At 37.3% G+C, this 13,731-nt stretch overlaps 1 protein-coding gene and 1 pseudogene across 3 annotated transcripts in view; both read right to left on the reverse strand.

The window, feature by feature from the left end:
• Positions 1 to 674: 674 nt before the first annotated feature.
• LOC145823350 (class V chitinase CHIT5a-like) lies at positions 675 to 2,775 on the reverse strand (annotated as a pseudogene). The gene is made up of 2 exons (XR_014365631.1): positions 1,535 to 2,775; positions 675 to 779 (listed from the first exon to the last, which is right to left on the reverse strand). The product of XR_014365631.1 is annotated as a class V chitinase CHIT5a-like (transcript).
• Positions 2,776 to 6,259: 3,484 nt separating this feature from the next.
• The window catches only part of LOC145824671 (uncharacterized), a 28,398-nt gene continuing 20,926 nt past the window's right edge, over positions 6,260 to 13,731 (reverse strand). Inside the window, exons 3-11 of one of the 2 annotated variants that reach the window (XR_014366617.1) lie at positions 13,087 to 13,161; positions 12,946 to 12,982; positions 9,502 to 9,585; positions 9,337 to 9,397; positions 9,079 to 9,185; positions 8,415 to 8,480; positions 7,238 to 7,384; positions 7,001 to 7,063; positions 6,260 to 6,379 (exon numbers count right to left, since the gene is read on the reverse strand). Coding sequence is in view for 1 of the 2 variants with exons in the window: in XM_082925032.1 (XP_082781158.1) it covers positions 7,274 to 7,384; positions 8,415 to 8,480; positions 9,079 to 9,185; positions 9,337 to 9,397; positions 9,502 to 9,585; positions 12,946 to 12,982; positions 13,087 to 13,161 (541 nt within the window). In the remaining variant the exon portion in view is untranslated. Of the gene's footprint in view, positions 6,380 to 6,833; positions 7,064 to 7,237; positions 7,385 to 8,414; positions 8,481 to 9,078; positions 9,186 to 9,336; positions 9,398 to 9,501; positions 9,586 to 12,945; positions 12,983 to 13,086; positions 13,162 to 13,731 lie in introns of those variants that run through there. The other variant, XM_082925032.1, reaches the window with a different exon arrangement.

Below are 13,731 nucleotides of genomic sequence, written 5' to 3' on the forward strand. Positions count from 1 at the left end.
TTATTTTGTCCCTAAAAATCTATTTATTAGTGACTTTTTAAAATTTTGTCGCTAAAAGCTTTATTTTTGACTTTTTGAGACGACCTTTTAGCGATTACCCTTCCGATGATAGAAATTGGTCCTTAAATGTCTTTTGCAACAAATTTTTCACTTTTAAAGACCAAAATATTTAGTCTGTAAAACTCTTATATGTTGTAGTGTTTTTACTCAATCATATCTTTATGTGTAGTCATTTATTACTTTACATCAATATATATATAGAATTTTCATATATATAAAAGAAAAGGAAAGTTGCACACTATGATTTTTCCATCATAAGTTCAAATTATGAAAATAACATTGCCACATAAGAAAATAAAATTGAATATATTTTACCATAAAAAAATCGTGAGTATTGAAACATTTTCCTTTATTTCATATGGGTAATCAATAATGATCTTTGGGTGCTGTAATTTTCACAAACTGTAAAACTCCAAATTCAATTCTTTGCTAATTTTAGAATCAACTAATAAATTATATTAAAAGCCTTGAAATGAATTCAAAAAATATTCTAATTTAGAAGATTCAAACCATGTAATATACGGACCACAATTTGTTTTCTCCTTATTAGACACACTTCAATAAGGAATCAAATTGGAGATTATTACTTGGGGGGGGGGGGGGGGGGGAAGAGAGAGAGAGAGGGTCCCTGTTTGCCTCATGTAAGTTATCCCTAAAACCTTTAGCCCTCATCAAACTCTTCCCCATTGTTCAGCTTTGATAGTCCCACGCCATGGAAGCTGTCATACATGCATCACACACAACATTTAGGCTCCGTTTGTATTTATGAATTTGAAATGCATGAATTTAGAATTATTCATTCAAGGGAAGAATAGCTCATATTTAGATATGATAGTTTATCTATGTATTTCAATATTGTAATTAAGAAATTTATCATGATGGATTTGAAATACGTATGCAAAAAATAGTTATTTGGAATCATTCTAAATATTCTCTTTTTAGCTACAAAAATGCTACAAAAAATACATCTTTCTCAGTTTTTCTATCCACCGATAATAGCTAATTCTTCAATATTTTTATAAAATTGATTTAAAATACATCCAACCTCTCTCAGTGAATTTCTTAAAATATTTTAGATAACAGTTTTTGATGATATCATTCTAAGATCTTTTTTTTTTTTTTTTTGGATCAATTATAGTACTCTCCACCCAACTGATTTTTTAGGTCATATTTGATATAAGAATAATGGATTTAACTTATTTAATTCATATTTTGTGAATAACTAAAACATCTTCACCGGGATAACTTATCCTCCCTTATCCAATGTTAAAAAATTTATCAAACTTCTTTTTTCAAGGGTTCACAGTATTTCACATAAACAAAACACAATCTAATAGAAAATGATTTGGTTCTAACGTCCGATCTATTAGATAACATTTCTTATGCCTATGGTTAGTCCTCTAATATGATAGTTATATATCAACCTTAAAATATAGTTAATATAGTTACTATTAAGCAATGTTATGCAACCTACCTGCTTCAGAGATAGTCCAGTTCTTGTCAAATCCAACTGCCCAGAAGAAATATCCTCCGAGGCCATTCGCTCGAGCGAAGTTCACCTTGTTGCTGATCGATTCCGTGTCATCATACCCAATCCAATTGGTTCCTGCATACGAGTACGTCGACACGGTCTCCTCATCAAACACAACAGAGGCATTGTTTGACAAATTAAAATCCACAATATCACTATACTTCATGACCCCTAAATAGCCAGGTCCTGTCCCATTTGCAGGAGCTCTGATTCCATTCTGATTTGGGTCCTTCAATTTCCATGTCCTACCATAAATTGGTAGCCCCATCACCAGTTTCTCTGGTGGCACGCCATTTTCAACCCATGTCAAAATACCATAGCTAGTGCTAAGATTACTAGACTTGTCAAATAGCAACGCTTGAGCACCGGTGACTGAGGGGTCCCAAGCACCATGGTAATCATAGCACATTGGGTTCACAAAATCTAGGAAGTGTTTAATGGCGCCACTGGGGTATGTTCGTGGAATCTCCGCCAAGAAGAAGTTGGAGGCAAAGTAGACCGCTGCAGACAAAAGGAGTCGCGGCTTACCAGAAGCAAGCGATTCCTTGTTAGTGGCAGTGCGCTACTCGTAGAAGAGCATTGAGAAGCGTGACATGTCCTCTGGGTTTTGTGGGAATTCCCAATCAAGGTCAAGGCCATCAAAACCATACTTTCTAGCCACGTCGATGGTTGACTTGATAAAGGCAGCACGGGTGTCGTGGCTGCTTGCCATGTTGGAGAAAGTTGAAGAATTTGAATTTCCTCCTCCGATGGATAGGAATGCTTTTGCAGGCGGCATTTGGGCATGGAGGGTGGCAGTGAAATTCCCCATCCACTGATCGTCAAGCGGGGTGACAAAGAGTTGGTAACTAGTGGCATCGGGCAAAACGAAGGCATAGAAGAGGTGAGTGAAGTGTTTAGTAGGGATTGTTGATGGAGGGAACCTTTCAGCTATCGATGAAGGCCAATATCCACCCTTGCTGCCACCAGAGGGCAGTGCACGAGCAGGGGCCGGTCCTGGTGCGTATGGAGCTGGTGAAGGAGAAAATAGAGACATCGATGGCGGTGTAATTTTGGGTGGTTTAGAAGTATAGGGTGGAGATGACATCGGTATTGATGCATTACACAAGGCAATTTCATTGCCTGCAACTCCAATAATGGCCAGAAAGAATAACAGAAATTTTTTTCCGGCCATCATTAGATTTTGTTCATTGCAAGAATAGTGAATTTACCAATATACAACGATGTTGATTGATTAAAGACTCTGTTTCTATCGGAATTCTATGTTGTTTCGTCCAAATATGTTTGGAGATTTGTGTTTAGATTTAGCAAATGTTGTGTTTAATATTAATATTAGTATATATATATATATATTTTGGCCAGCTTTCTTGTTTTCGAACATACTTTATAAATTTTGGATTGGGACATGCTTTTCTAGTCATCAATGTTGGACCTATCTATTGCAATAATTAGACCGACTAAAAAATAGAATAAAATAAAATAAAAATATCCAAAACATTGTGGAAATTATATTGCATTGATTCTAAGGGCTTGTTTGGGAAATAAAGATTTTAATCAAAAAGTCACTACAAGTTATTAAACTATTCTCTCTATTTTTTATACGTTTTTCGCATATTAAAAAAAATCAATTCTTAAGCGAGCTCTAAGTAAAACCCACACTCAACCAAAAAGAGTTTCATGCTCGGGCCCGGATCCAAACGAGCCTGCCCCGGGCCGTGGGCGGACTTCGAGCAGCCTAGGGGCGGCGGGCCAATTCTATATTCCTATCAATGTGCATGTTAACATGTCAATGTGAATATTCACATTGTCAACGGGCCGGGTCGGGTCTACCCCGAGCCGCGGGCGAGCTTCGGGCAGCGGGCAAATTTTACACTCCTATCAATGTTAATGTTTACATGTCAATGTGAATATTCACATTGTCACGGGTCGGGCCAAGCCCGCTTCGGGCTACAGTCGGGCTTCGGGCTGCCCACGGGCTGCAGGCCAATTTTACACTCTTATCAATGTGAATGTTAACATGTCAATGTGAATATTCACATTGTCAATGGGCCGGGCCGGGCCGGGCCCGCCCCGGGCTGTGAGCGGGCTTTTGGCTGCCCATGGACCGCGGGTCAATTTTATACTCTTATCAATATGAATGTTAACATGTCAATGTGAATATTTACATTGTCAATAGCCCGGCCCGGGCCCGCCCCGGGCCGCCCACGGGCTGTGGGCGGGTTTCGAGCAGCCATGGGACACAGGCCAATTTTATGCTCTTATCAATGTGAATGTTAACATGTCAATGTGAATATTCACATTGTCAACAGGCCGGGCCTGGCCCACCCCGGGCTGCCTACGGGCCGTGGGCGGGTTTTGGGCAGCCACGGGGCGCGGACCAATTTTATACTCTTATCAATGTGAATATTAACATGTTAATGTGAATATTCACATTGTCAACGGGCCGGGCCCGCCCCGGGCCGCCCACGGGCCGTGGGCAGGTTTCGGGCAGTCATGGGACGCGGGCTAATTTTACACTCCTATCAATGTGAATGTTAACATGTCAATGTGAATATTCACATTGTCAACGGGCCGGGCCGGGCCTGCCCCGGGCCACGGGCGAGCTTTTGGCCGCCCACGGGACGCTGGCCAATTTTATACTCTTATCAATGTGAAGGTTAACATGTCAAGGCGAATATTCACATTGTCAACGGGCCGGGCCCGCCCCGGGCCGCGGGCGGACTTTTGGACGCCCATGGGCCGCGGACCAATTTTATACTATTATCAATGTGAATGTTAACATGTCAACGTGAATATTCACATTGTCAACGGCCCGGACCGGACCCGCCCCGGGCCGCCCATGGGCCACGGGCGAGTTTCGCGCCGCCACGGGACACGGGCCAATTTTACACTCCTATTAATGTGAATGTTAACATGTCAATGTGAATATTCACATTGTCAACGGGTCGGGCCCGCCTCGTCTCGCAGACGGGTTTCGGGCCGCTCACGGGCCAATTTTACATTCCTACCAATGTGAATTTTAAAATATGAATGTTCACATCATAAAATTGCTAACCGTTCAAAAAATATATATAAGGGTATCAAAATTAAATATAAGGGCATAAGTGTCCAAGAAAATAGTGTAAATCAAGAAAAAAGACTTTGTGGAATAAAACTATACATACATAGGACTAAATGGGTTAAAAAATTCCTTCATAGACTTCTTGGGTTAAAACACTACTAAATGGGATTTATCAATAATTTTTCCAAGAATTTTCTACCAAATTATGTTGAGATATGTTAAGTAGCTAAACATCAAAGGCCAAGTCCTGTACCAAAAGGGGAGGAGGGGGAAAGACCAAGCCACCTACCAAGGTGCAGGTTATGAAATTAATTTTTTTTTTTAATTTTTTATTTTGCATTAAAGTGATTGATGTAACTTCCGCTTGCAACTTGCAAAGCAAAAATAATTTAAATAAGCTAAAAAAAATTATTATAGAAAAAAAAAGGAGGGCAGTGTGTACTTAGTATCTCCTATACTTCTACAATTGATAGCATGCCCTCCAAGGCTCTCCACATATAAGAGACGATGAGGCAAAATATTCATCATATTGCTTGCCCTGTTGGAGCTCCATTTTATAATGATACTAGACAAAATGTCTAGTCCAAATGCCTCTCCTATTAGAGATGCTCTTCCAAATTATTTGGTGGACATAAAGTAATGGGTTTGAGTCTCATTAGTGGTTGTTGGGAGCACGAGACTCTAGAGCCACTGGCTCCTTAACCATTATATGCCCCTTTGATGAGGATTGGGTCAAGTTACGGTTTAACTCGCTTAGATGAAGCGCGTCTAGATCCTCTAGAGTGAGAGTTATCTAAAGTTTGGTAGAGTGATACAAAATAACGATATTTTATACAAAACAACATCATTTTGTTTATTTCTTAAAAAAAAAAAACATTGCTTTGTTTAAGGCCAAAAAATAAAAAAAGAACCGGGGGGAGGGGGGAAACGAAGGAACAAAAAGAGAGAGATTGTCAACGCTAGTTCTTCATTACCAACCTCTCTCGCCGCCAACAGCCTCCTCTCACCCCGCTGACCGCAGCCAATCTTTACCCCACCCTCCTCCAGCCACCCACCGAATCAAAAAAAAAAAAACAAAGAGAGAAGGGATAATGTGTGTGAGCGTGTGTGTGTGTGTGTGAGAGAGAGAGAGAGAGAGAGAGAGAGAGAGAAAACTGCAGATCTAGGGTTTAGGGAAGAAGAAGAAGAAGAGGAGGATGAAAAAAGGAAGCAGCGGAGAAGGAGAAAAAAGAAGAGGGTTATGTTGCGGTGTAGTGGTGGTTTTCGGTGATGGTTTCCCGACAATGGTTTCAAGCAATCTCTCACTTCATTTTGTGCGCATGTGTTTCTTTTTTCTTTTTCTTGTTTTTGGGATTCGATGCGTAAACAAAGGAGAGTGGGGTAGACATTGACAATGGTCGATAGGGTGGGAAAGAGGCAGCTACTGCCAGCGAGAGAGGTTATTGATGAAAAACTAACGCCTGCTATCTCTCTCTCTCTCTTCGTTCAACTCTTCTTTTTTCTTTTCTTTTCTTTTCTTTTATTTTAAACAAAACATCGTTTTGTATCACTTTACCAAACTCTAGACAACCCTCACTTCTAGAGGATCCGCACGTAGAAAAAGCACTTGCAACTCAAGTTTAGGCTTGTCTAGACCCTTCATGCCCGGTACGTCCGGTACCCCAATGGGAAGGATCTTCTTCCTACCCAAGAAAGGTTGCCATAACCTGGTCACCTCCTCCTATCCTCTTTTAGCCAACACAAAAAAAAAATAATAATTAGGGACAACAACAAGAAAAACCTAGTGTTTGAGCTTTATAACAAAACAAACCTTAAGTTTTTAATTTTATCAATTTAAATCCTAATCTTTTGATTTATTTTCAATTTAAATGATTCACCTATTTTTGTTTAATAAAATAGATAGAAAAAGAGTAATTTAGCTATTAAAATCAATGTGGGTATACATAAAATGTCTAAAATACCCTTTTTCATTGAGTTTAATAACATACTTATTTTCCCTTCGATTTTACTCAATTGAAATAGGCAAATGGTTTAGGTTTTAAAAATAAATCAAAAGTTTAGAGTTTAAATGATAAAATTAAAAACTCAATTTATTTTGTTACAATAGTCAAACTCTGGAAATTATTTTTTTATTTTTATTTTGTTTGTAATTTAATAACAAGGAAATAAAGCTAATAATTTGAATTTCAATTACTTCTTTCTATTAATGTTTATTCATCTGTACCTTAAAATAAATCAATTCCCTTAAACTATAAAATAGAAATGGGAGGGTACCAATTAATTGTCCAAGGAGTTGATATTTTTTTAAAAAAAAACTATATGAAGAATTTTTAAGTAGTTTGCCATACAAGAGAGAGCTCCAATCGAGTAGTCTTCACAAAAACGTCCATTCGAAAGGTTTTGGCAGAGTCCTGCAAAGGGCAAACAGATCAACCACAACAAAGTCGGTTACAATTGGTCGATCCTGTTTAAACATACAAATCTTTTGATTGTCAGGTTGAGCACATGTAAATTAACTTTAACTGCTAAATGATGTGGAAAAGAAGGAAAAGAAAAACAAATGGAAATGGGGATTTTATGATTACCTCGTCTGATTAGCACTATAATCTATAGAAATGGTATTAAGATTCTGTTGTGGCTAGCTTTTCTTCTCTCATCCACTCGACAAAATCATCAAGGATTAATGGCCAAGCTTCGGTTGTATCATAATTTTTAAGGTCTGGAAAGCTTATCTGCAATAAATAGGAAAGAGTAAGAGGAAAGAACTCTTCATAAATGCAACTGAAACTGGCTCAAAATAACAGAAATAATACATCTAATGTAGTCAAAGAGCCTGTTTGTTTCCACTTTTAAGAAAAGCTAGCTAAAAAGAAAAAATATCCTAACTTTTTAAGTGCAAGTACTAAAGCATGTGTTCTAAAATTTCAAGCTAGAGAAATTGCAAAAAAGTGTAGATAAATGGTTCGGTTCGGTCAGAGTTGAGGGAAAGTTTAGCACCTAACTGAACCTCTCAGTTTTGACAATTGAGGAACCAACACAAGCTATATCATATGGTTCAGTTTTGTCAGTTTGGCATAGAAGAGGGATTTACATGAGGTCATTGCGAATAAATAAAGAAAAAGAATGAATGTAACTCTATAAATGTATAACTCCCTATATCACAAAAAAATTGTATTATATTGGTCACTTATCTTGTAATGCTCAAAGAATTAAAATATAAAAATATTTAAATATAATATTTTAGTAGGTTCGGTTTGTAACGGTGGAAAAAAATTCAAAACCGAAACAAACCATACGTTATGAAAAACAAACCGAAATCCAAAATTTCGGTCAGTTTTGAGCAATCGATTCAGTTACATTGGCTTTTCTTACACCCCTAAAAAAGTGGGAAACAAACAGGCACACATAAAATATTAATGCCAGTGCCATATCATGTTGCACAAAAGGTTACTAATGAGAGGTACTTTCAGCGAAGTGAAAGAAAAGCTAACATACCCAGAAACTTCGTCCATAATATTACCCAAAATAAAAGTGGCTCAGATTCTAATAGAGTACTGGGGGACTATATCTAGAATGAAATTGACTTTGAATGAAATTCTAGACAAAAATTTTGGTTATGTATTGTTGCTTTTCAGCGAAAGAGCTCAATATATAGATCTACCTACCAAAATAGATACAAAAATGATTGTACAGCAGTCTGAACAACAGAAATAAACAAAAGTGCAAAGTAAAATAAGTGGTAAAACTGAAAAATCGGGATACCTGACGGCAAAACTGCAGAAAGCTTGTCCATTGATCCATATTAATCACCTTATAATCATTCTGGATCTGATCAAAAATCAAGTCCAAACATCACAAATCAAATCATTGGATAACATTATAATTAAGATGTTGATCATGATTCACAAGATCAAGAAGCATTTCTCTAAAGAGGAATGCTATACATAAATGGATTGCTTACCAATTTTCTTACCAGACACCAATGCAATGGGGCCTACATGTATTTATTAATAGAGGCCCCACTACCTTCGTGTCTAGTGGTAAGAAATCCATTGTAGCAATTTTTAGGTAGTGTTATTCAGTTAGTTATTGCCAATGTCATTACATCATATTTTTAATTCTACAAAACTCATCAACAATAAATTTCCACGTGTACTCTAATATGCTTAATATCATAAATTTGCAATAATAACATCACAAGCAATTCAAACTTGTCGAATTACATGTACAACAAAGTCATTAATATATTATTAATTCAACAAAACTACAGAGATGGTAAGAATGTGCCATTATCAATTAATCGAACAGGGATAGTGAGACAAAATACAAAATGAATCATGTCATAGACCCAAAAAAAAAATAAATTAAAAGTTGTTTTGTAAAAACCTAAGAATCATGTGGGTAGAAAGAAATAAGTGCTGCCCACCTTTAAAAACTTGGTGAATAAGGCAACCTGGGACAGAAATTGGGACCCCATAACAATATCTAGCAATTCACAGATGCATTCAACATCTATCCATTTTTGCTTATCTTCTGAAAGAGGGAAACAACGGCCACCAAAATTAAAAATAAATAAATAATAAAAATTTAAATCAAACGCAAAGCTGAAACAAGATAATGTCATGAAACAATAGGGTGCACTTCCATTCACTTAAACACGTGCTTGACAAGTCTAAAAGCTCACCTGTTAGGCAGTATTGAAATGCAAAAGAATAGAAATCTGCAAAATTTTGAGGCATCCTAACCTTTTCAGAAAACAGTACATGATCAGTAATAGCACTATTAAGAAGTCTTCATCATCATGGAATCATCAATAATCAACCAGGTGAAAACTACAAGAATAAAATACCTCATTCTCTAGTTCCGAGAGTGCATTCTTTAATTTATTTACAGTGTCAACAGTAAGAGCTTTCAGGCCTCTTTGCCACTCATCCTGTTACAAAGAAGGAAATTTAAACTATCAATTTTAAGAGTATTTTCTAACTGGATTTTCATCCATCTCCAGAACAGAAATATAATAGAATACTCAAGAAAAGTGATGACGAAGACTAGTCCTTCCATGGGTACACAAACAAGATAATTACACAGAGCAGAAATATTACAGCATAAAACTAGTCGACCAATTGCACACTTCATAAGTGGGCAGTTATCAACAAATAAATATATAGAACAGAGAACAAAGGTATGACATCAAGAATTAAATTCAATGCAAATCAAGTTCCACATTTTGAAATATCCATGCCAAGTTGACCATCCACATTTGCGCCAAGTGGATTGGGCTCCCCTGCTGGAAGCCATAAAACATAAACCACTGTGGAGAAAGCTCAAGTACAAGCCACTTCAAGCAGGGCCCTCAGATTTTACCCCTTGGCCTTATTTTTTGCAAATTTTTTACTCCAAAACCTACCCGGACTGGGAATGAGTCAAATAGGTCAGTTTTGTGAAATAAAAACTAATGGCTCATGCAGTATATATCTATTATGAGTATGTAGTCATCTCTGCATAGCTTATGTCAATCTTCAAACCGCAACACATTTGAACGCTTAATCTAACCTATCAATCCATTACAACCAAGCTCAAAATTGGCCCATGGAAATTGCCAACTCATATACACCAACACCATTACCCCCAAAAATCCAAGATCCACACATAGTATTATGGATGCAGAGAGGAGAATCACGGTAGCTGTTACCTTGACTACCCATAATGCATATGAACAAAAAGAAGACGGCTTGTTCTACAATATGAAAACTTTTTTATGGGCTTTTGGATTTAGCTTTTGTTTGTTTGGCTTTTCCACTACCTTTTAGTTGTGCTGACGTATATGCATGAAACTGAACATACATATACTCATCTATTACCGCAAGGCTCTACTACTTTCTTGGTACATATTTTCATATACAGTTCAAATAGGTATTTTAGTATTTTTCATGGTCCTATATTGTAATATTCTCCAATTTTCTAGATAGTCACATCCGAGAAATTAGATAAAATTAGATACCATCCAAACAATTTATGTTTTTACCCTGACCTCCCCTGAGGGTTACCTTAATTACAGAGACCTCCCCTGTAGTTTCAAAAATAACATTGACCTCCCCTACTTTTGAAAATAATATACAGATTCCCCATTCCCGTTAAAAGAGCCTTAGCAACGTTAACTTGACAGTAGAATTGACCATAATACCCCTCTCATTCATTCCTATATATAGAGAGAGAATATATAAAAACACATACATATCTTATACATATATATATATACACATATATCACTGTACCCATTCCATCTCTCTTCCCTCTCAGTCTCTGTGTGCTCTGCCTCTCTCTCTTTCTCCTACAATCGTTGCTTCCTCTCTCTCTCTCTGCATGAGCAGGTTAGCGATTAGGGTTGAGAGTGGTCCGGCAAGCTGGAGGTGAGGGAGGCGGAGCTCGTTGACTCGACTGTTGTAACAAGCAACACCGCACCAGTCGCAGGGAGCTGAGGGCATGGAGGAGTCCCTGCCGTTGAGGGAGCCGAGGGTCATGGAGGTTGAGCTTGAAGGAAGTCAGGGCTTCAATCTCGGCTAGGGTTTCAGGGCTGGGCTTGAAAGAAGTCAGGGCTTCGATCTCTGCCTCTCTGTCTCTCTCTACTTCTCTCACTCACACTTTCTCTCTCTAACTATTTGTGTTTCCCTTCCCCAAAAGCCTTTGAAAGAAGTTTTTTTTTTTTTTGCAAAGAGCATAAGGGGGGAGGTTGGGTATGGGTTGGCACTTTTTAACCTCATATGGGTTTGAATCATTGAGGAACTAGCGCAACAGAGGAATCGAGCCAGAGCAGTCATCGAGAGCCAAAGTTGGGTTTGCAGGGTCGTGATTGGAGGAGTCGGTGACAACATAGATCTGGCCGCCTTTGCCGCCGAGGGCTACTTGGCTGAACCCGATGGCGCAATCAGCGAGTCGTTGGCAGTTGCCGCCCCAGTTTGGGTCGCATCGCCAACAATCGTAGATTGGGTTTCCAGTGAGGCACGAGAGTTGGTCTTTGGAGCCGCCATTGTTGGTGTTGGTGGTGGTGTTGGTGGTGGTGGATAGCATTTTTCTTCTGGATATTGATACATTGAGTCTCCTATTTAGAAAAATGTAGAGTAAGCCCAGATTAGAAATTGGTACAGTGAGCAAAACCCAAAAGAAGAATTTTGTTAATTTTTGTTGGGAACAATGTAATAGTAGATGTGTGAAGAACTTAGAAGAACTGAGTGAGTGGGATTATAGAAACCCTAAAATGAGAGAAAAAACAAAGAGGGCTAGATTTGAAAATGCTGCAATGAGAGAAACCCCCATTGGGATTTTTTCTAGAAACAAAGGAAAGTCCTAAATGTAGCAATGAGTAAAACCCAGGTGAAGAATTTTGTAAATTTTTGTTGGAAACAATGTACAGGGAGATGTGTGAAGAACTTAGAAGAATAGAGTGACCCAAATTATAAAAACCGTAAAATGAGAGAAAAACAAAGAGGGCTTGATTTGAATATGCTGCAATGAGCAAACCCAGATTGGGACTTTGCCTGCAAACAGAGGGGGCAAGTACTTAAATGTAACAATGAGTAGAACCCAGATGAAGAATTTTGTAAATTTGCCTCCTCCTTAATCTACATTTCTCTCTAAATCTCTCTCTCTCTCTCTCTATATATATATATATTTGTTGTGTTTGTGTTTGTGTTTGGTATTTATATGAGATCTTGGTTTTTGATCGGTTTGTTCTTTGATATGTTGAATCTGTTTGTTCTTTGTTGATGATCAACATAAACTCCACAATGGCCAAAGAGTAGTATTGGAATTTGCAAAATAATTATGGATGACATCAGCAGAATCTACTTAATTTTGAACGGATGGGTAACAGAAGGGGGAATTTGTGTATTATTTTCAAAAGTAGGGAAGGTCAGTGTTATTTTTGATTTTTGAAACTACAGAGGAGGTCCCTGTAATTAAGGTAAACCTCAGGGGAGGTCAGTGTAATTTACCCTTTACATTATACCAACAGAATAGTAGTCTTAAAATATATATATATATATATATTTTAAATGTCATAATGACAATAATAATAAGAGTAATGCTATAAACTAACAAATTTTATAATTTTTTTCTCACTCACTGATGTGACACCTTCCATTTTATTGAAGTGGGTCCTATTTCAGATCCAAATTATTGCATGACACATTAGTTAGTAAGATTTGTTAGTTTGTGTAGTATTTTTCCTAATAACAACAACAATAACAATAATAATAATAGTAGGGGCAATGGTTGTAATAATTAATGCACTTGCCTGTGTAAAATATCCCTGCTTTTGGGCATTCATTTTCCTGTTGCATGCAGATTGTCAGCTATATTAAGCAGAATTAGGAGAAATTGGAACTAAAATTGGTTTTGGTCATATACATATTACATGTCAACAGAACTGACATACCAAGCGAGCATCAATATCCTGACGTCAGTATGATCGACTCCCAAATCTGAACAAAGTGTCTCTATTCCTTTCGGACTGCACAAGCACACATATAAAATTGGCTTGGGTTAGTAGTGTTACATCAATCTCTTGAACACCTATCCACCTGAAGTTTAACCAATTTCATGATATATAATCACTCATTGCAAAGGAGACGTTAAATGGTAAAAACAAAAAAATAAATAAACAAAAATATAAGAACCTTTTTTATGTTTTGATCTTCTGCAAATCAAAGTCAAAAGTCTATATAGCATTGATCTTATAGAAGCAGTAACTTCATAGCAATGCAAGACATAGATTGTCATAATGAGGTATTGATGAACATAAATCAGCTCCGGCAATTATTTCTCTTCAATGACAAGGAAATTGTTTTAGCACACCGAGGTCTGACATTGACATGACACGACACTCTAAATACTTCCCAAAACTTGGACACAAATGAAACACATTACAAATTTGAATAAAAAAATTAGAATCAAATAATAAAACAAAAATAATGTAAGTTTATATCTATTCTCCTCATTTAAATTATCTTGCATTAAAATATTCATATATATGGCATTTGAATTATAGCGATCCCGGGTTTACCCTTGTTGTACAGTGATC

Source organism: Camellia sinensis, chromosome 4 (genome assembly GCF_055761805.1).
Source record: "Camellia sinensis isolate YWXY chromosome 4, ASM5576180v1, whole genome shotgun sequence".
Lineage (NCBI taxonomy): Eukaryota > Viridiplantae > Streptophyta > Magnoliopsida > Ericales > Theaceae > Camellia > Camellia sinensis.